This window comes from Chaetodon auriga, chromosome 21 (genome assembly GCF_051107435.1).
Source record: "Chaetodon auriga isolate fChaAug3 chromosome 21, fChaAug3.hap1, whole genome shotgun sequence".
NCBI lineage: Eukaryota > Metazoa > Chordata > Actinopteri > Chaetodontiformes > Chaetodontidae > Chaetodon > Chaetodon auriga.
This window is the reverse complement of record NC_135094.1, coordinates 6,344,649-6,359,640: the sequence shown is the minus strand read 5'-3', so window position 1 is coordinate 6,359,640 and position 14,992 is coordinate 6,344,649. Positions and strand designations below refer to the sequence as shown.

Here is a 14,992-nt window from a genome sequence, read left to right as displayed (position 1 = left end):
CTAATGACACCAACTGCTCTCCGCTGACATCTGAGGAATAAACACGCTTTTCTGGCTGTCTGGGAAGCGCTTTTCTCGATTCGCCGATCCGCTCTGGGGACTCCCGCTCTGTCACTTTCATGGCACGTTGGTCGTCTTTCTCATTTCCTCTCTGAGCTCATCCCTCCCAGCTCCTTGAACCTCGCTCTTTTCTCCCACCTCGGCATCTGGCATGGCGCTGGCTGACGGCTGCGTGGTTACCAGGGAGATGCGATCTGGCCGCCTCGCGCGTCGGCTCGACATTCTTCACCGCGGAGGTTGTGGGAAGCTGCTCTGACTAACTGGCCAGCTCCCTGTTTGTCAGCGGCACACTGGGACTCGACTGTGCCACTGTGGCAGCAGAGAGTGGGACACACAAGTTCTCAGAATTGCTATTATGCTAATTATTTCCTCGAAGAAACAGGAAAGGACACAATTATCAAAGGGCTTCCAGAGAGCCAGGACACGTGGCTAAAAACCATCTGTGGTATTTTTAGAAAGAAAGTGACTGACCAGATCAACATCTTTTAAACTCTCCATCCGAAACTTATGTTTTACTTCTGCATTGTTGTTTCCTTTCTGGCTCACAATTCCGTAACTACTACAAAAAACACTCATTTAAGTGTATTTGTCTAAGTGTATTGCAGCACAAAAGCTAGTCTCGCCTCTGTTTATGTCTGAATGAAGAAGTCGTGGAGGAGATCGGTCTGTCTGTCCGTCAAGTCATTTTGTCTGACTGTCTGTTGAGTCTATGTGGCATGACTCAAGCAGGAAGGGTGGGGAGCCGTTTTCATTGGCAGGAAACAAATGCACATCCCTTTCTCTGGGCCTGCAGCCGGCCAGGCCTTCAGCTCTCCAAGTGGAATGGGAAAAATGAGAGGATGTAACATTTCCAAAAGCAGCTGAGGTCAGATGGCCTATTTCTCACACATACACATACTGAACTGAAGTGAAAGAGTGATCGACTGCCAGTGGTTTTGGTTTTGGTTAAGAGGTGTATCAGGACGACCACATGACTGATGTAGTGCATGTGAAAAGGCAAATAAAATGACATGTGAGACTACGTCTTTTTCAGGGTTTTCAAGTGGATGAGGGTCCCAAACATCAATCAACATGAAATGGTCTTTTTCTGAATGGACAGGAGACGTTTCAGAGCCAAGACTTTAACCTTCTCACACTCAAAAAGAACATAATGTTTCCGCAGGGGTTCTCGATCAATAGCAGCAATTTAGCAATCACTTGGCCACATGCTGGTCTTTCACAGCTCGCTGTAGTCCATACTTTTACAGACCGCCCTCCACCTACTCACACTTCCTTACTCCACGATGGAGAAGTGTCATGAGTGAGAGACCAGAGCTGTAGCTGAAAGGCTGAAAGGCCATAAACAGAAAATGACAGAGCAGTTCTAAACCAGTGGTTTTAGCCCTTTAAACAGATACATGCACATTACTGCTGACCAGCCTCCAGAGCAAACCGCCTGTCTTCAGATAAAGTCCCTACTTCTCAAGGAACCTTTACTACAACCTGAGTCCAGAGAGTCCAGTGTTTACTGACAACAGGTTTATGAAGATGTAGTAATATCCTTCATTCAATCACAAAGAGGTGAACCTCACTCCATCCTCGCTTGTGAACGATTGAGCCTTTCGAGGACGCCCCACATTGATCACCAGATCAAATTTAGGTTTTTTTGTTCAAACTGAAATCATCTTGTCAAACCACTTGTGTTGCTTTTTGTTTAAAGGCCTTGGCAAGCCACTGTAATGTTCAGCCTTTGTTGTTTTCCAAATTAGATCTTGCAGCAGCTTGTCCATGCACTGACTTTTAGCAAATAACTCTCAATTCCATTTGTGGCAACCTCCCATTAGCACTTGAACGTCCCACAAGGAAGTCCAAACCACAATGAAACTTCAGCAGCCCCGGCTCTCAACTGGATCGCCATGTAATAATAACGCTGGTCTGACAAAGAATAACCCGGACTAGATCATTTAGTGTGATGATGCACCAATCAAGAAAAATGTAAGGGTCTGTTTCATTTTGTACTGAAAGGAAATGTCAGCGGCCAGTAGGTGATGTTCTTTATTCAGATCTCCATTACCTTCAATGAATGGTCGCTCGTCTACCTGGGGCTCAGTACACAACAAGAGCAATAAAAAGACAACAATCAGAGTCACACAGCGTCAACAAAAAACCACAATATGAGCCGAAAACGAAGATCAGAAAACAAGTGAACCAACTTCACACAGGAAGCTGCAAACAGTAGCAACCTACCGAGGAGACAAGAGCAAAAAATAAACAACAAACACAAACATCAACAACAAAATAACATCTTGGTGAGACTCATCCTTTCCTGCTGCAGTGACTTTTTGAAGGATGTTTGCTGGGAGCGTATTCCAGACAGAGGAACCTCTGTGTTCGTGGACTTTGTACGAGCAGATAACCGGCACTCACTCGACATGCCGTGACAAAAACCAGCCTATGCTAGCTCATGACTAAAGAAGCGTGGAGCACCTTTCCACATGACAGTCTGCGTGACCAGCAGAAGTCTTGATTTCAACGTAGGCCCCACAGTTAGTGCAGAAAGGACAGTGAAGAGCTAATCTGGCTGCTCTGTTCTGCACAATTTGAAGGGCTTTTATATATTTTTCAGCAGCCTTTGACAAAACAGCCACCCTTCCACACTGACCTAATCTGCTCTAATTAGCTTGCATACTTGACCTGCTAATGTTATCGGCCACTGAGAGAAGTCAATACAAGGCAGAGGCGATTCCATTAGCATTGCTGCTATTAGTCCTGCTATTAGCGTCCTGCTCTCAGAGGGAGAAATGAGCTGCTTTCTGTGGTGGGTTTGTTTGACAGACGGCGGAGGAAGCCAACTCGCCGGCTCTTTGCTGCAGATCTCTGGAGAGTCAGCGCAGGAACCGTCACGCATGCGTGCTGCCGGTGCATGCGGCGGCGTTACATTCACACATCATCTGGCGGCTTCCCTCTGCGACGCTCGCTCTCACTCAGCCCACCACTTGTTTCCAGAGCATTGTGCATGTTTTCACAATCACACCCACACGCTGCTGCAGCAGACTCACCTCGCATCAAACAAGCAGCATACCTTTATCTGTACTGTGTTTACCAGTCAGGAAGTCATTATTCATGTGAAGCAGATGTTAAGATTATTCAGAGGTGCTGCTATTAACAGGCGCCGACAGGAGAATAGTGGGAGGAACTGGCAGCTGATGATTAAAAAATGACAGGCAGCATCCTCCTTAGTTTGATATCAGTGAGAAGACAAACAGCAGCAGAGCAAAGAGGTTGTTTGTTTCCTGACAAATATGAACCTCAAAACTGAACAAAACGCCCACCTTCAATTCAGGGGTGCAACCAACCACGACCTGAATTCAACAATTAATCAACTGGCCTATAAAATGACAGAAAACAGTGATTCATGGTGAGTTCAGTTTACTTGTTTTGTCCAGTCAGTAATGAAAACCTCCCAAAATATTCAGCTCACTATGACTTTAGATAAGTAACTCAACAAATCATCACAAGCGAGAAGCTGGAACTAGCTGCAACAACTTCAGAGACTAGACTATTAATCGACTAATTGTTTTTAGATCGATAATGAAATAAAGCTTGGGAAAGCAAGCATGTCTGCAGCGGTAACCAGGAAATACATGGTTTTAATATTTTACTAAAGCGCTTAATCGCTTATCAAGACTGAAAAACAGACAACGATGGACAAGAAGGCGTGTCGCATCTCTGGAAACACAGATGCATTCGCTGTCACTCACATCTTTGAGGCGCTTTCTTTAAACTTCCAGCTCAAACAGACGGAGGTTTATTCGCCCACAAACCTCAAAAAAGTGAAACTCCAGCACCTGAACAAAGCAACCAGTGATGGTGTCTAAGATAAGAAGCCCGAGTCACACGTTTGTTTGTCTGCATTCGAACAGGATGTGGATTCAAGACTCAAAACATTCCTGGTCTTAGCTGAGAATGAATGAGAAACGAAATCTCACCACAGCGTCCTGCTTTCTACCAGACAGCGTGATCTTCCTCACCAGATGAGATGTCATTTAGAAACTTGCTATTACCTTTACATTGATTTAAACATTTATATTTCCATTTCACTGGTGCTGCTGCCTGTAACACCCTAATTTCTCCTACGGGGGATTAATAAGGTTTTATCTTATCTCTATGGACCAAACGATGAATCGGTCACTTGAGAGAATAATGGAGGGTTAATTGATAACGAACTAATCATTGTTTGCAGTCTTAAACTACAGAGTGAGATTTTTTTTGTGTGTGTGTTTTGTTAAGGGTTGCCAGACTGTTAATCAGTAACAAACTTGTGGTAAAGCTGTTTCAATACAGGTCAAATATTCAGCTTATTATGTCAACATGAAATACTTTGATTGTGTTGAGTATTGATGGTTTATAACACATTGAAAGACAAATACTACACCAGAGGAGCTGGCAGCAGACCGCTGTGTAACAACTAAAATAAACCACTTCAAGTTTTTATCTCTTATCTTTCACTTATCATTGATCAGCTGATAAGTCTGCCAGCTCCACTTCCTACCAACCGGCCGCCCGCGTTGTAAATCTTTTGGGCACGCCGCCAAAGAATGTGCTCCCTCGATAAACATGCGCGATGAGAAGTGAAGTTATTCCTCGAGCCTCTGAGGAACGTTCCTGCGCACCGCTCGGTCCCGAGTCCTTGGCCAAAGTCACAGGCGCAGGCTCTGCAGAGCGCTTTACAGCATTCCTTGAAGTTTTTCTGCAGACGAGTCTCGAATTTCACACTTTATGGGACTCTGCTGGGTGAGAGACCAGCTATTCCAAAACCACAGGTGTATCCACTCCCACAGGCCATTTGGATGTTCAGAGGTTTGAGCAGAGCCTCTGCTGTTCCACTCACCAAAAGCTTTGGCCTCCATCAATGCTTCATTTCCACTTGGATTTCCCTATTGACGAGATTCAGAGAGTGGCGACAGTCGCTCTGATGGCTGCTGTCATGATGAGGAAAAAGACGCAATCTCACGCCTTTCACTGACACTGAATGGCATTAGGACAGCATGTAAACAACTTGTCTTGAAGGATTGTGGGTGCTTTTCCTCTGGGCCTGAATGACCTCAGCGGGCGCTTGGCTGTTCCGGGAAAGGTGGTATTGAAATTCGACATTGAAAAGCCGCATCAGTTGTTTAGCTGCAGACCACGCACACACAGATACGGTCCAGGGCCAGACGCGATCAAAGCTCACAGACAGAGATGCACTGTTTACCCCTCAGGCCACAACAAGACAGGCAGCCATCACAGGACAACAGCGTCTCCTGGTTCTGCATGGCAGTCCTTGAGGACAACGTTACCACTGCACTGATATAAATCATAGAACAAGAAAAACAGATAAAAAAAGATGAAGACAGGCACATGAAGAAGATCTGAGGCTGTTTTGTTGCAGCTAAAGACACAAGCTATAAAAGCTATTTAAGCAACGTTGGGGTCACACTCAGTGTGTCACGGCTGGATGATATTTCAAGTATCATATTTTTCTTAGCAATATGACAATATTCAATTATCAACGGTGATTTAGCTTAATATTCAATCTAAACTTCAGTAAGGCTGGATGACGGTCACTAAGGCAAAGACTATGAGTCTATAGCCATGCCAGCAGCTCTGTGAGAAGTGGTGTTTTTAGCTGAATGCTAACATAAGCAAGCTAACATGCTCACACTAACATGCTGATGTTTAGCAGGTAAAATGTTCCGAAACCAAAAGCATTGGACAAATTAAAATTCTGGCCTGAAACTGTGTACTTCCTGCAGTGCCGTGTAAACGCATCACGCTGCGTAGGTGCATTGAATCTCTCCATCAGAGATTAAAATGGCTGTCGACGGAGGGAGACTTTAACAGCGTCGATCTGCATGAGGAATGCTGCAGACAGATGTGAACACTGACCCACTCTTCCCCGCCTAAATCTGGGGAAGAGCAGGGGGATCAGGGTGTCAGGGCAGAGTCTGGTCCGGGGCTAATCCGCTGCCGGGTAATAGCCCTTGATGATATACGCAGTGCAGCTGTGGCAGGAAGGTAGGCCAACAGCTGTGGCCCACAGACCGATTATCAGATTTCAGCCACAGACGGCAAACAAGCCGACAAACAAGCAACACAACAGAGTCGCACCTCCTGCTGTGGGAGACGGAACAAATCGGAAAATGGCTGAGGGGTTGTTTAGCATTTACAGAGGGAGATTTGAAGAAACATTAGCCCGCCGTGGATGCTCTTTTATTTCATGTATCATCAGCCTGTGACGCTCAGCGCATTCCTGCAGTTCATTTGCGATGACGTGTTGTAATTTACCGCCATGGTTTGCATACCTTCCATAAACCGACCATATTTACTGTCACATGAAATGAAACTGCAATATCTCAAACCCCATTGCTCAATTTGATGTCAAAGGCACATGGCTGCCCCCACGCACAAATACAAACAAATAACAAAGAACAAACAGGCCGTAACATGAGCAGATGAGTGCGTCAAGCTGCTTGTGTCTACCTCTTAGTTGTACTTCCAAGTGGGAAATACTGAATTTCTGACAGCCACAAAACTGCAATAAATACAAAAACACCAGCAGAGCCACCATCAAATAAACATAATCCTACAATAAACTAAAAAAATCATCACTCACTAAAAAAGGAGCAAAATTGATGGTATCACTTGTTAGCAAACCGCTAACAATCTGCAACACAGTAAGCAAAGCTAATGTACGCTTAATCTACATTTATGTGATGTGACAACGGGCAATCATTTTGAAATAATGTGTGAACTCTTCCAAGTCAGAATAACAGGAGATTTTTTACTTTTTGACAACATGAATGAAGCAACATGATGAAGTAAATTCCTTTAGCGAGCACTCTTGCATTAGCCGCTAATCCTTTGCTAGCACACAGAAGCTGTCAAAACGCAGCACAGGAGTCTTTTTTCAAACTGAAAATCTTGCAAAACATGTTCGAGTTTCTACCATTTTACTTATCTTAATCTTCTTTTTCACTCTTCCCTTTTCCCCTTCCTCCATTATCAACTTACGTGGTCAATACGCATCACTTGACCTCAGTATAATGGCTCCATTGATGACACGAACGCTTCCAGGCAGAGTTTAATTTGAGGAAATACTCTGGTTTTTCAGGCCTGCTGACTACAGTAAGCATTTTAAACCAAAGGAGTGTGTGTTTGAGTGTCAACTTAAAGCAACAGTCTGAGGTAAGTAAGTCACTTATAGCCAAATGGGCTAGTTTACTGCTGACAGGTGGAAACGCAGGACAAAAGGGTCCAAAAACCCTGAGCTCCAAGAAATCCAGGAAAAATTCAAGCCTCATTCACAAGAAATCCAAGAAAATGAACATCACAGCACCAGCCTCTCTGTTACATCACTACGTTGTGTCGAAAACAGCATTTAGTCTTCACTGAAAATGTCAAACCTGAGTGTGTGAAACCTGGAAATGACCACTTAAACTGCCTCTTTTTTTTTTTTTTTTGCAGTGCAGTTTAACTGGAACAAGATGTCATGTGAGTAACGGTGCCCAGGGACGGAAAACGCTCCCATTCTCTCACAGCGTATGATTCACTGGGTTTGGTGACACAAGGGACAAATGATGAATAAAAAACCATAACTTCATTAATAATTGAATGTGACACAGCTGTGCTGCTCGGCTGCAAATGTTGCCGAACGGAGCCTCAAATAGCCGGCACTCAGTTTTGTTATGTAAAGCCAAGAATGATAAAAACTCGTCTCGTCCTTTTGAATTATTCATCGCTGTTGCCTCATTTTCTGCTGGTGGAGGGATTTAAAAGAGGTCCAAAATATGGATCCAAATCAAGCAAGAAATATGAAAAACGGCATGATCCCATTTATCTATTTACAGTATGAAGGAATAATTCAATTTTAACCAACCACACTGCAAAATATAACAATCAACAAGTTTTTTTAATCCCTCACAGACTCAACATCCACCAGCAGACGGACGCAGGGTGTCCACAGATGTATTCAGTGTTAATTCAGTGCATGAGAGACAACAGGCCGAACACATAAAGCTGTGAGGAGAAAATGAAAATGAAATTCTCCAGTTTCCTGCCAGCTCAGAGCGCTCTGTGATCTGTGCAGACGTTGTCAGAGGGGGCTGCCGGTGGGCCGGACGTCACATGTGACGAGGCTCGCGCCTCACATGACGACGTGTCGATGAGGATGTGGCCTCAGGTGCTCTTCAGACAAACAACTTGAAGCTCTGACACTTAACAAGTAGTTCATGTTTTACTACACGCTGTCGTTCTGGAGCCAAGACCAAACAACAATGCTTTTGTGAATCATAAACACAAGCTCGCAGTCTTTAAAGGAGCCCGATGGGTGTTCTGCTTTAAACAAACATGGTCTTGTTGTTTACTTACAGAGTTTTTCATTGTGTGTGTCCTCCAGGCCTTACAAACATGTTGAATGCATTTCCTACACGCTGCCTTCTGGGTCACTAATTTCTCTTTCCTCCCGTCCTTTTGATAAGTGGAAACTACAGAGGTTTGCATGATGCAGCATTTTAGTTTGCAGCTCTTCATATTGCTGAAATATTCTGGGCTGCTTTTAGATAATAAACCCACATTTCGGGAGTGAGAAACACCCTCTGACTTGTACTAATAGATAGGTTTAATTATGAGATTAGCAGGCTTTGTTTGGTCTATTGAGGGCTTTAAAAAAGTACCAGTATAATCCCTAATGGTGTATTTTAGAGCTGAAACCATTAAACAATTAGTCAATCCACAGAAAATTCATCTGAAACTATTTTAATAGTTATTTTTCAAGCAGAATTTTCCTGTTTCAAGCCTCTCAAACGTGACTATTTGCTGCTTTGTTTGTCTCATGGACGAGGTGATTCGTGAACCGGCAGGTTAGCTGCAGTCCCGTGTATCCGCCAACAGGATACTGATTTCAGTTTTAAAGCCGACACTGAGCTCCGTCTTCTTGGCTCTTTGCTAGTCTGTTTCTGCCACATATGCATTTCTGAATATGACACAATGTGCATCCCATCGTTATCTTGCTCTGCAGCTTCATTAGTGGTCACAATCTCCACAGGGCTCCACGAAGGCGAGCTCCCTCCAAAACGAGACCTCCAGCATGTGATCGGGGTGACGTGAACTCAGATAAATTGACATAAATAAACTCTAAAGCGTTTTGAAGAATGGCAGGAATGTTAAGTCCTTTCCTGGCAAACAGTTACGGGATCTTTGTCGACCTCAGAATTACTCTATGACGACTTCGGGCGATGACTTTCATCATGAATACGCAGTGGTTTGGAATAAAACTCCTCATTCAGCTTTGTCTCCACATCCAGGATAGCATCAACCTCTCTAAAGTGTCTCCGGCTTCAAATGCTGCGAGTGAAAAGGCTGTTACATAAAAGTCCAAAATATAAAGGGCCGCTGCCTATTAGGTCAAGCCAAGCCACGCTTGAATAGAATGACTGTGAAAAGTCAACATTTTTCTGCTGCAGCCCATGTGATGTGGTGCGAGAGGCATGCTCAAAGGAATGCCAATGCACTGAGGGTTTCCCTTGTATCGCTGCTATGGCTCGCTGTGGTTTAGGAAAGCAAACCCAGTGACGCAAAGTGCCATCTGTGGGGTAGAGAGGGAGACAATACATGCCCCGCAGGGGGATAACAAGTGCCTGCTGCTGCTAATTTTAACCGAAATGAGAGAAAACCTGAGAAAGCAGGAGAGTCTTAGAGCAGTAACCTCTGACATGTTCATTCAAATGCTGTATTAGCTGTTCTCTGCTGTATAATATAGATCAGATAAAGAGCAAATCTGAAAGTAAGTTTGTGTTTTAATGACTCACATTTACTCTAAAGCCACGAATATTTTTTTCTTTATCAATGAATCTGCTGCTTATTTCCAATCATAATCATTAAGTCTTTCAGTGACTGCTTGCATAAAATATTCCCCTTTTTGCTCGTATTCTGAAAAAAAACAATATTCCTACTAAGCTGCTTACGTGGCTAATGGAAATGAATGTTCCACTAATTCAACAGTCATCTTGAAAAGGTCGGCGTTGTCATATCTGCTCATCTCGAAAACCCTGTTGAGGTCTTTCATGATGTGTAAATGTAGGAGCGTTTCTCCTCCCGACCTGAATTCTGGGCTTTTCTTTAGTGAATGCGTCTCCACCCCGTCCCAAACCCAAATATTCAGTTTACAACGCTATAAATCAGAGAAAAGCAGCAGGTCCTCATTGGTTGACAGCTTTGTTTTAATAATAACTTAAATAATTAAGTGACTGTAAAGATAGCTGCCCATTCATTTTTACTGCCAAATCTATTATGCAACCAATTATTGCAGCTTTAATTTGCTGTGTTGCTAAAGCAGCGGCGTTGGGCTAAGTGACGTTCAAAAACAAGATAAAAAATATTTGCAATAGCAAAAATAACCTGACATGAAGTACAAAACAAACTGGATAAAGTCGTAATGTGGGAAGTTTGTTCAGGCTTTTTGACTTGTTTTCCATACTGGTGTATTTCCAGACTTCATAGAGGAAAGTGCTCGTTTCCATTATCAGCAAACAAGTCGAGTCTTCAGCCCAAAATTATTCAGTGACAATTTTTGCATTTGGGCAAACTTTAATAAGCTGTTTCCAGGGTAACTGGAGACAAAAAAAACCCCACATGCATCATGTTTCCGGTCCAATGTTCAAGACAGACAATGCAAAATGTTGCAGATTCACTCTAAAACATACAGATCCTCCTGTTTTTGAGGCTGAAAAGGTACATTTTTGTCCTGAGGGTGGCACTCGCAGGTCAAAAACACCAAACATTTTTGGGGTTCAGGGACTAAAATCCAAATATTTTATTGCTTTTCTTGGCGAGTGTGTTTCAGGGCAGCCGCCGTTATTTCTGACAGTAATGCAAATACTCCTAAGCTGCAGCGACTCTCTGCAATCTGGACTAACAAAAGATAATTACCACCTACTGCCCCCCCGACTTCACCAACTGAAAATCCAGCACTGCTTCCTGGGAAACACAGTGGGGGAAAAAACACCACAACAATGGCCGCTTGGCACCCGAGATGACACCAAAATAAAACCCAGACACACCAACCGGCATCCGGTCTGCCACCCACGCACACACAGACACAATGCCCCCACCTCCTGTGTCTCAAACGGTCCAGCCAACGGGCCAGAAAGGTTATTTTTGAGCCTTTATCTCCATCTCGCTGCTCGCCGTTTTCCATATTTCTGCGCTGATCCGAGAGTAAACAGCAAACATCTCGGCGAGCTCTGCTGCCGCCGCGGGGGGAGCGAGGCTCCGGGGTGGAGGCTGGTGAGTCAGGAATACTTTTGTGTCATTATGCACTGATCAATAATTGATGCGCGGTGCTGAATTAAGATGATATGATGCTGCGACATGTTTTTTTTTTCTTCTTCTTTCCTTTCTTTGCACCTCCAGATGACTCAGAGAATGACTACCCTCCTGCGGGTCAACTCGCCCCCTCAAGTTACAGCATTAAATATTCAAGTGGTACCTTTGCATAATTTAACTCGTCAACATACCGAGGAAATGACTTGGAGGGGGGGGGGGCGAGAAAGGGATGAACGCTTTAAGTTTGAGGACAGAAACCCAGAGCTCAGCAGAAACCCGGGATGCTTTAAACAAACTCCTCTTCAGGCGACGTGAAGGCAGCTTTACTTCACTGCGGCGGCTCTGTTGGGTGTATGATGCAAGTGGGCTGCTGCATGCCTACGCAGGGATCAAACAGGGGAGCTAATTTTATAAAACACACTAATCTACCAGTATCCACGGCTTTAGGCTGGCTGTCTGCTGCTTGCGCCTTGGCCACAGCCTTTGTCTGATGGGTGTATCCCAGCCTGAGCGAGCCGACAGGACGACTCTTCCTCCCCGAAAAGCTCCAGGAGCATCTTGCCTTTGTTTAAACACCGAAGAGCGTGCTGCTCTCTCTTTGGTACCACCATAATGGTCTTCCCTGTCATGTGATCTCTGCAAAAAAAAAAAAAAAAAAAAATTCCAGAGCGGCTACCGAAGCCCAGCGCACATGGCGGCCCTTTCTAACAGATGTTTTTCGTTTGTGCTGCTGCAGTCTCTCTCGGTTCAGAGGCACAGAGCCAGAGAGGTGATTCATGATGCGAGCCTTTTCCTTGTTACAGTCAGCAGACACAAACCGAGCTCCGGGTTGGGAGTAAACACGGCCCTGGTTCTGCTTTGGGAGATTTTCTGTTATTATGTTACAATAAGCATGTAAAGGATTGACATTATAAATGACGGATTGCGCTGTCAGGATGCCGAGGAGAGGACGAGGCCTGTGCTTTTTCCTTTTAAACAAACCATCTCTGGTTACTGTCTTGCTCATCTTACACACACAAGTGATCTGTACTTGACAAATAAACCCCATTTAGTCACTTTAAATCAGCACAAATGAAAAGTTGCGTATCACATTCAGTGCTTTTACAGATTACACTAAATACTGTGAGCCTGAAGTCATCCACGTACGCAGCTAAATGTGTATTAAAGTGGGAAATGAGGTCACGTTTTAGCCCTAACGGACAACAGTGAAGGTGTGCTCTCCCCTGGTTTGATGCTCCATTTAATCAAAGCGGGAAGGATGCCAGCGGAGGGCGATGGCGGGGGTGGGGAGGTGGGAAACACACACATACACACATAACAACCCACCTGCCTGACCTGATTACGCTCCCCCCTGCATGATGGAAGGTGACACAGCATCACAGAGCGGGACCGTGGGTGCGTTTCTGTGCAGCATTTCACTTCTGATGAGAGATCTATCGGTTTTAAATGCAATCTGGCCTGTGTGAGTTTGGGGAATCTCTATAATCCTGAAACGGTTATGTACAGAGCTGACTGCCAGTGCTTAGAGAAGGTCTTCTCTCTCTCTCTCACACACACACACACACAGCCTGGCAGCATGCTCTGAAGCTGTGAGTTATGTAATAGTGAACACAGAGAGCTGCAGGCCTGAGTGCACATCCTCCTATACCCAACACTCTTCCACCAAAGCCATCCACCCCCTCCATTATTACTCTACATATCTGGCAAGAAAGAGCAGCAGATTCACAAACACGCAAGAGTTCACCTACACACAACAGCTCTGCACCAACCATCCGTGTGTGTCTAAGTGTGTGTTTGTGGTGGTGGTGGGGGGGCATTTTTGCATTAGGTAGTGAAGTACAATAAGTGTGCAACAGCAGAAAATGCACTTTCACAGCAACTGCAGCTCAACAGGTGCAAATATTTTCTTTTGTGGGCAGCGGATGTGCAACATAATGATGCATTTGGGCCTCCAGTGGGTTTCTGAAACGCTGTCAAATATCAGCAGTTGAATTTTGTGTTGATTGCACGGAGCTTTGGCTGTAAATAAATCACATTCGACCATTAAAACCTGTTGTAGTTGCATGAAAGGTGTTTTAATATGATAATCTCTTTGGTTGTGTTGTGTAATTAGGCATCTCCATCCATCCATCCATCCATCCATCATGCAGGCTGACACAGTGGCCTTACCTCCTCCAACACATTCACCGTGTTCCTGCAGCTCTGCAGTCGGGTGGTGAAGCTGGATGTTGTCGGGGAATTGTAATCCTCTGTCGTCTCCGAGAGAAACTCGGACACCGATATTTGATCCGGCATCCTTTAACGGGGGAAATGCCCACGGGAGGGTCGGCGATGAATGCTCAGAAAGACAAAACCATGTAAGATGTAAAAACGGAGAGAAAGCAGGGGGAGTCTGGTGCGACCGCGAGCCGATGGAAGGGAGAGCCGATTTTTTTTTTTTTTTCCTCGCAAAACTGTAAAACTACCGAGATGATTAAGACGTGTCTTCTTCTCCGGTGACTTCTCAAATGACTTCACTGTTCCCCAGGGGCCATGGGAGGAGGGAATTAACTAAATTTCTACAGGCTGCGTCCCCTCGGCGTGTCTATTCCTTCGCAGGATGTCTAAAAGCGACGCATTTATAAATAGTGTCACCCTGCGTCTAACTAAACCTCGGAGGAAAAACCACCGTAAAGAATAGCGGATGCCCTCATTATGCTTCTACAGATGTTCAATAACCCGCTTGTCGTCAAAACAGCCCACCGTTACCAGCCTCTGTTTAAAATTTATCATAGTCCATGGCCTGCCGAGGTCGTCTCGAACTGCAGCGGGGTTTGGTCCTCTCTTCTTCAGCCGTAGTTTATGTTTTTTAACGGTAAACGCTGCCGCAGACACATTCACTGCCACTCTCTCCTGCTCGGCCGCGCTCGAGCCTCTCAGAGCCAGCGTCAAGCCACACGGAAGAGTAGATGTGATTTCCGGTCACGGTTGTCAAAATAAAACGCCTGGAGCACTATGGAGCACTAAAAATTTTGAATCATTACTTTTTAACTAATTAGAGGTTAAAATGGTGTTATTTGAATGTAATTGCCACACATAGTAGGCCAGTGTACACACAAGTTTACAAAATGTGAATATTTTGCAGACCCATATGTTGCACGAGTTTTATCATAGCTACCACCTTTTGTCACATTTTGTTAGTATCGCCCAAGATGTTGTAGTTAAATGTCAAGCGTGTTAGAGCTCGAGTGAACCATATGACTCCACAAAGGGGGAAAGGTTAAGAATTTTGATGCCCATGATGTGGACCACAGGTCTGACCACTCACACTAAAGATGAAGCCCTGCTTTATGCTGCCAGTGTAGGCTGGAAGATGAGATGTATTTGTATATTACTAAGAGTACCAACCAGTATAAACAGTATGCATATATGTATTGTAAATTCATTGTTGGAAAATTGCAATTAATAATGTGTGAGAGCCTATTTGAAGCTGAAAACAAAATCAGCATCTAAATAGAGTTTAAAATCAAATTGTTATAATGCACACAAATAGTTCTGTCACAGTTGTTTTGCAACAAAAAGCACAACGCTTTCGTCGCAAAATATTTTT

At 44.4% G+C, this 14,992-nt stretch overlaps 1 protein-coding gene across 7 annotated transcripts in view; it reads right to left on the bottom strand.

The window, feature by feature from the left end:
- Nucleotides 1–14,332, bottom strand: part of asap1b (ArfGAP with SH3 domain, ankyrin repeat and PH domain 1b) — a 52,461-nt gene extending 38,129 nt beyond the window's left edge. For all 7 annotated transcript variants that reach the window (XM_076761121.1, XM_076761125.1, XM_076761123.1 and 4 more), the window contains exon 1: nucleotides 13,573–14,332. In XM_076761121.1, coding sequence (XP_076617236.1) covers nucleotides 13,573–13,698 — 126 coding nt within the window. In that variant the 5' untranslated portion in view covers nucleotides 13,699–14,332. The remainder of the gene's footprint in view (nucleotides 1–13,572) is intronic.
- Nucleotides 14,333–14,992: the final 660 nt, after the last annotated feature.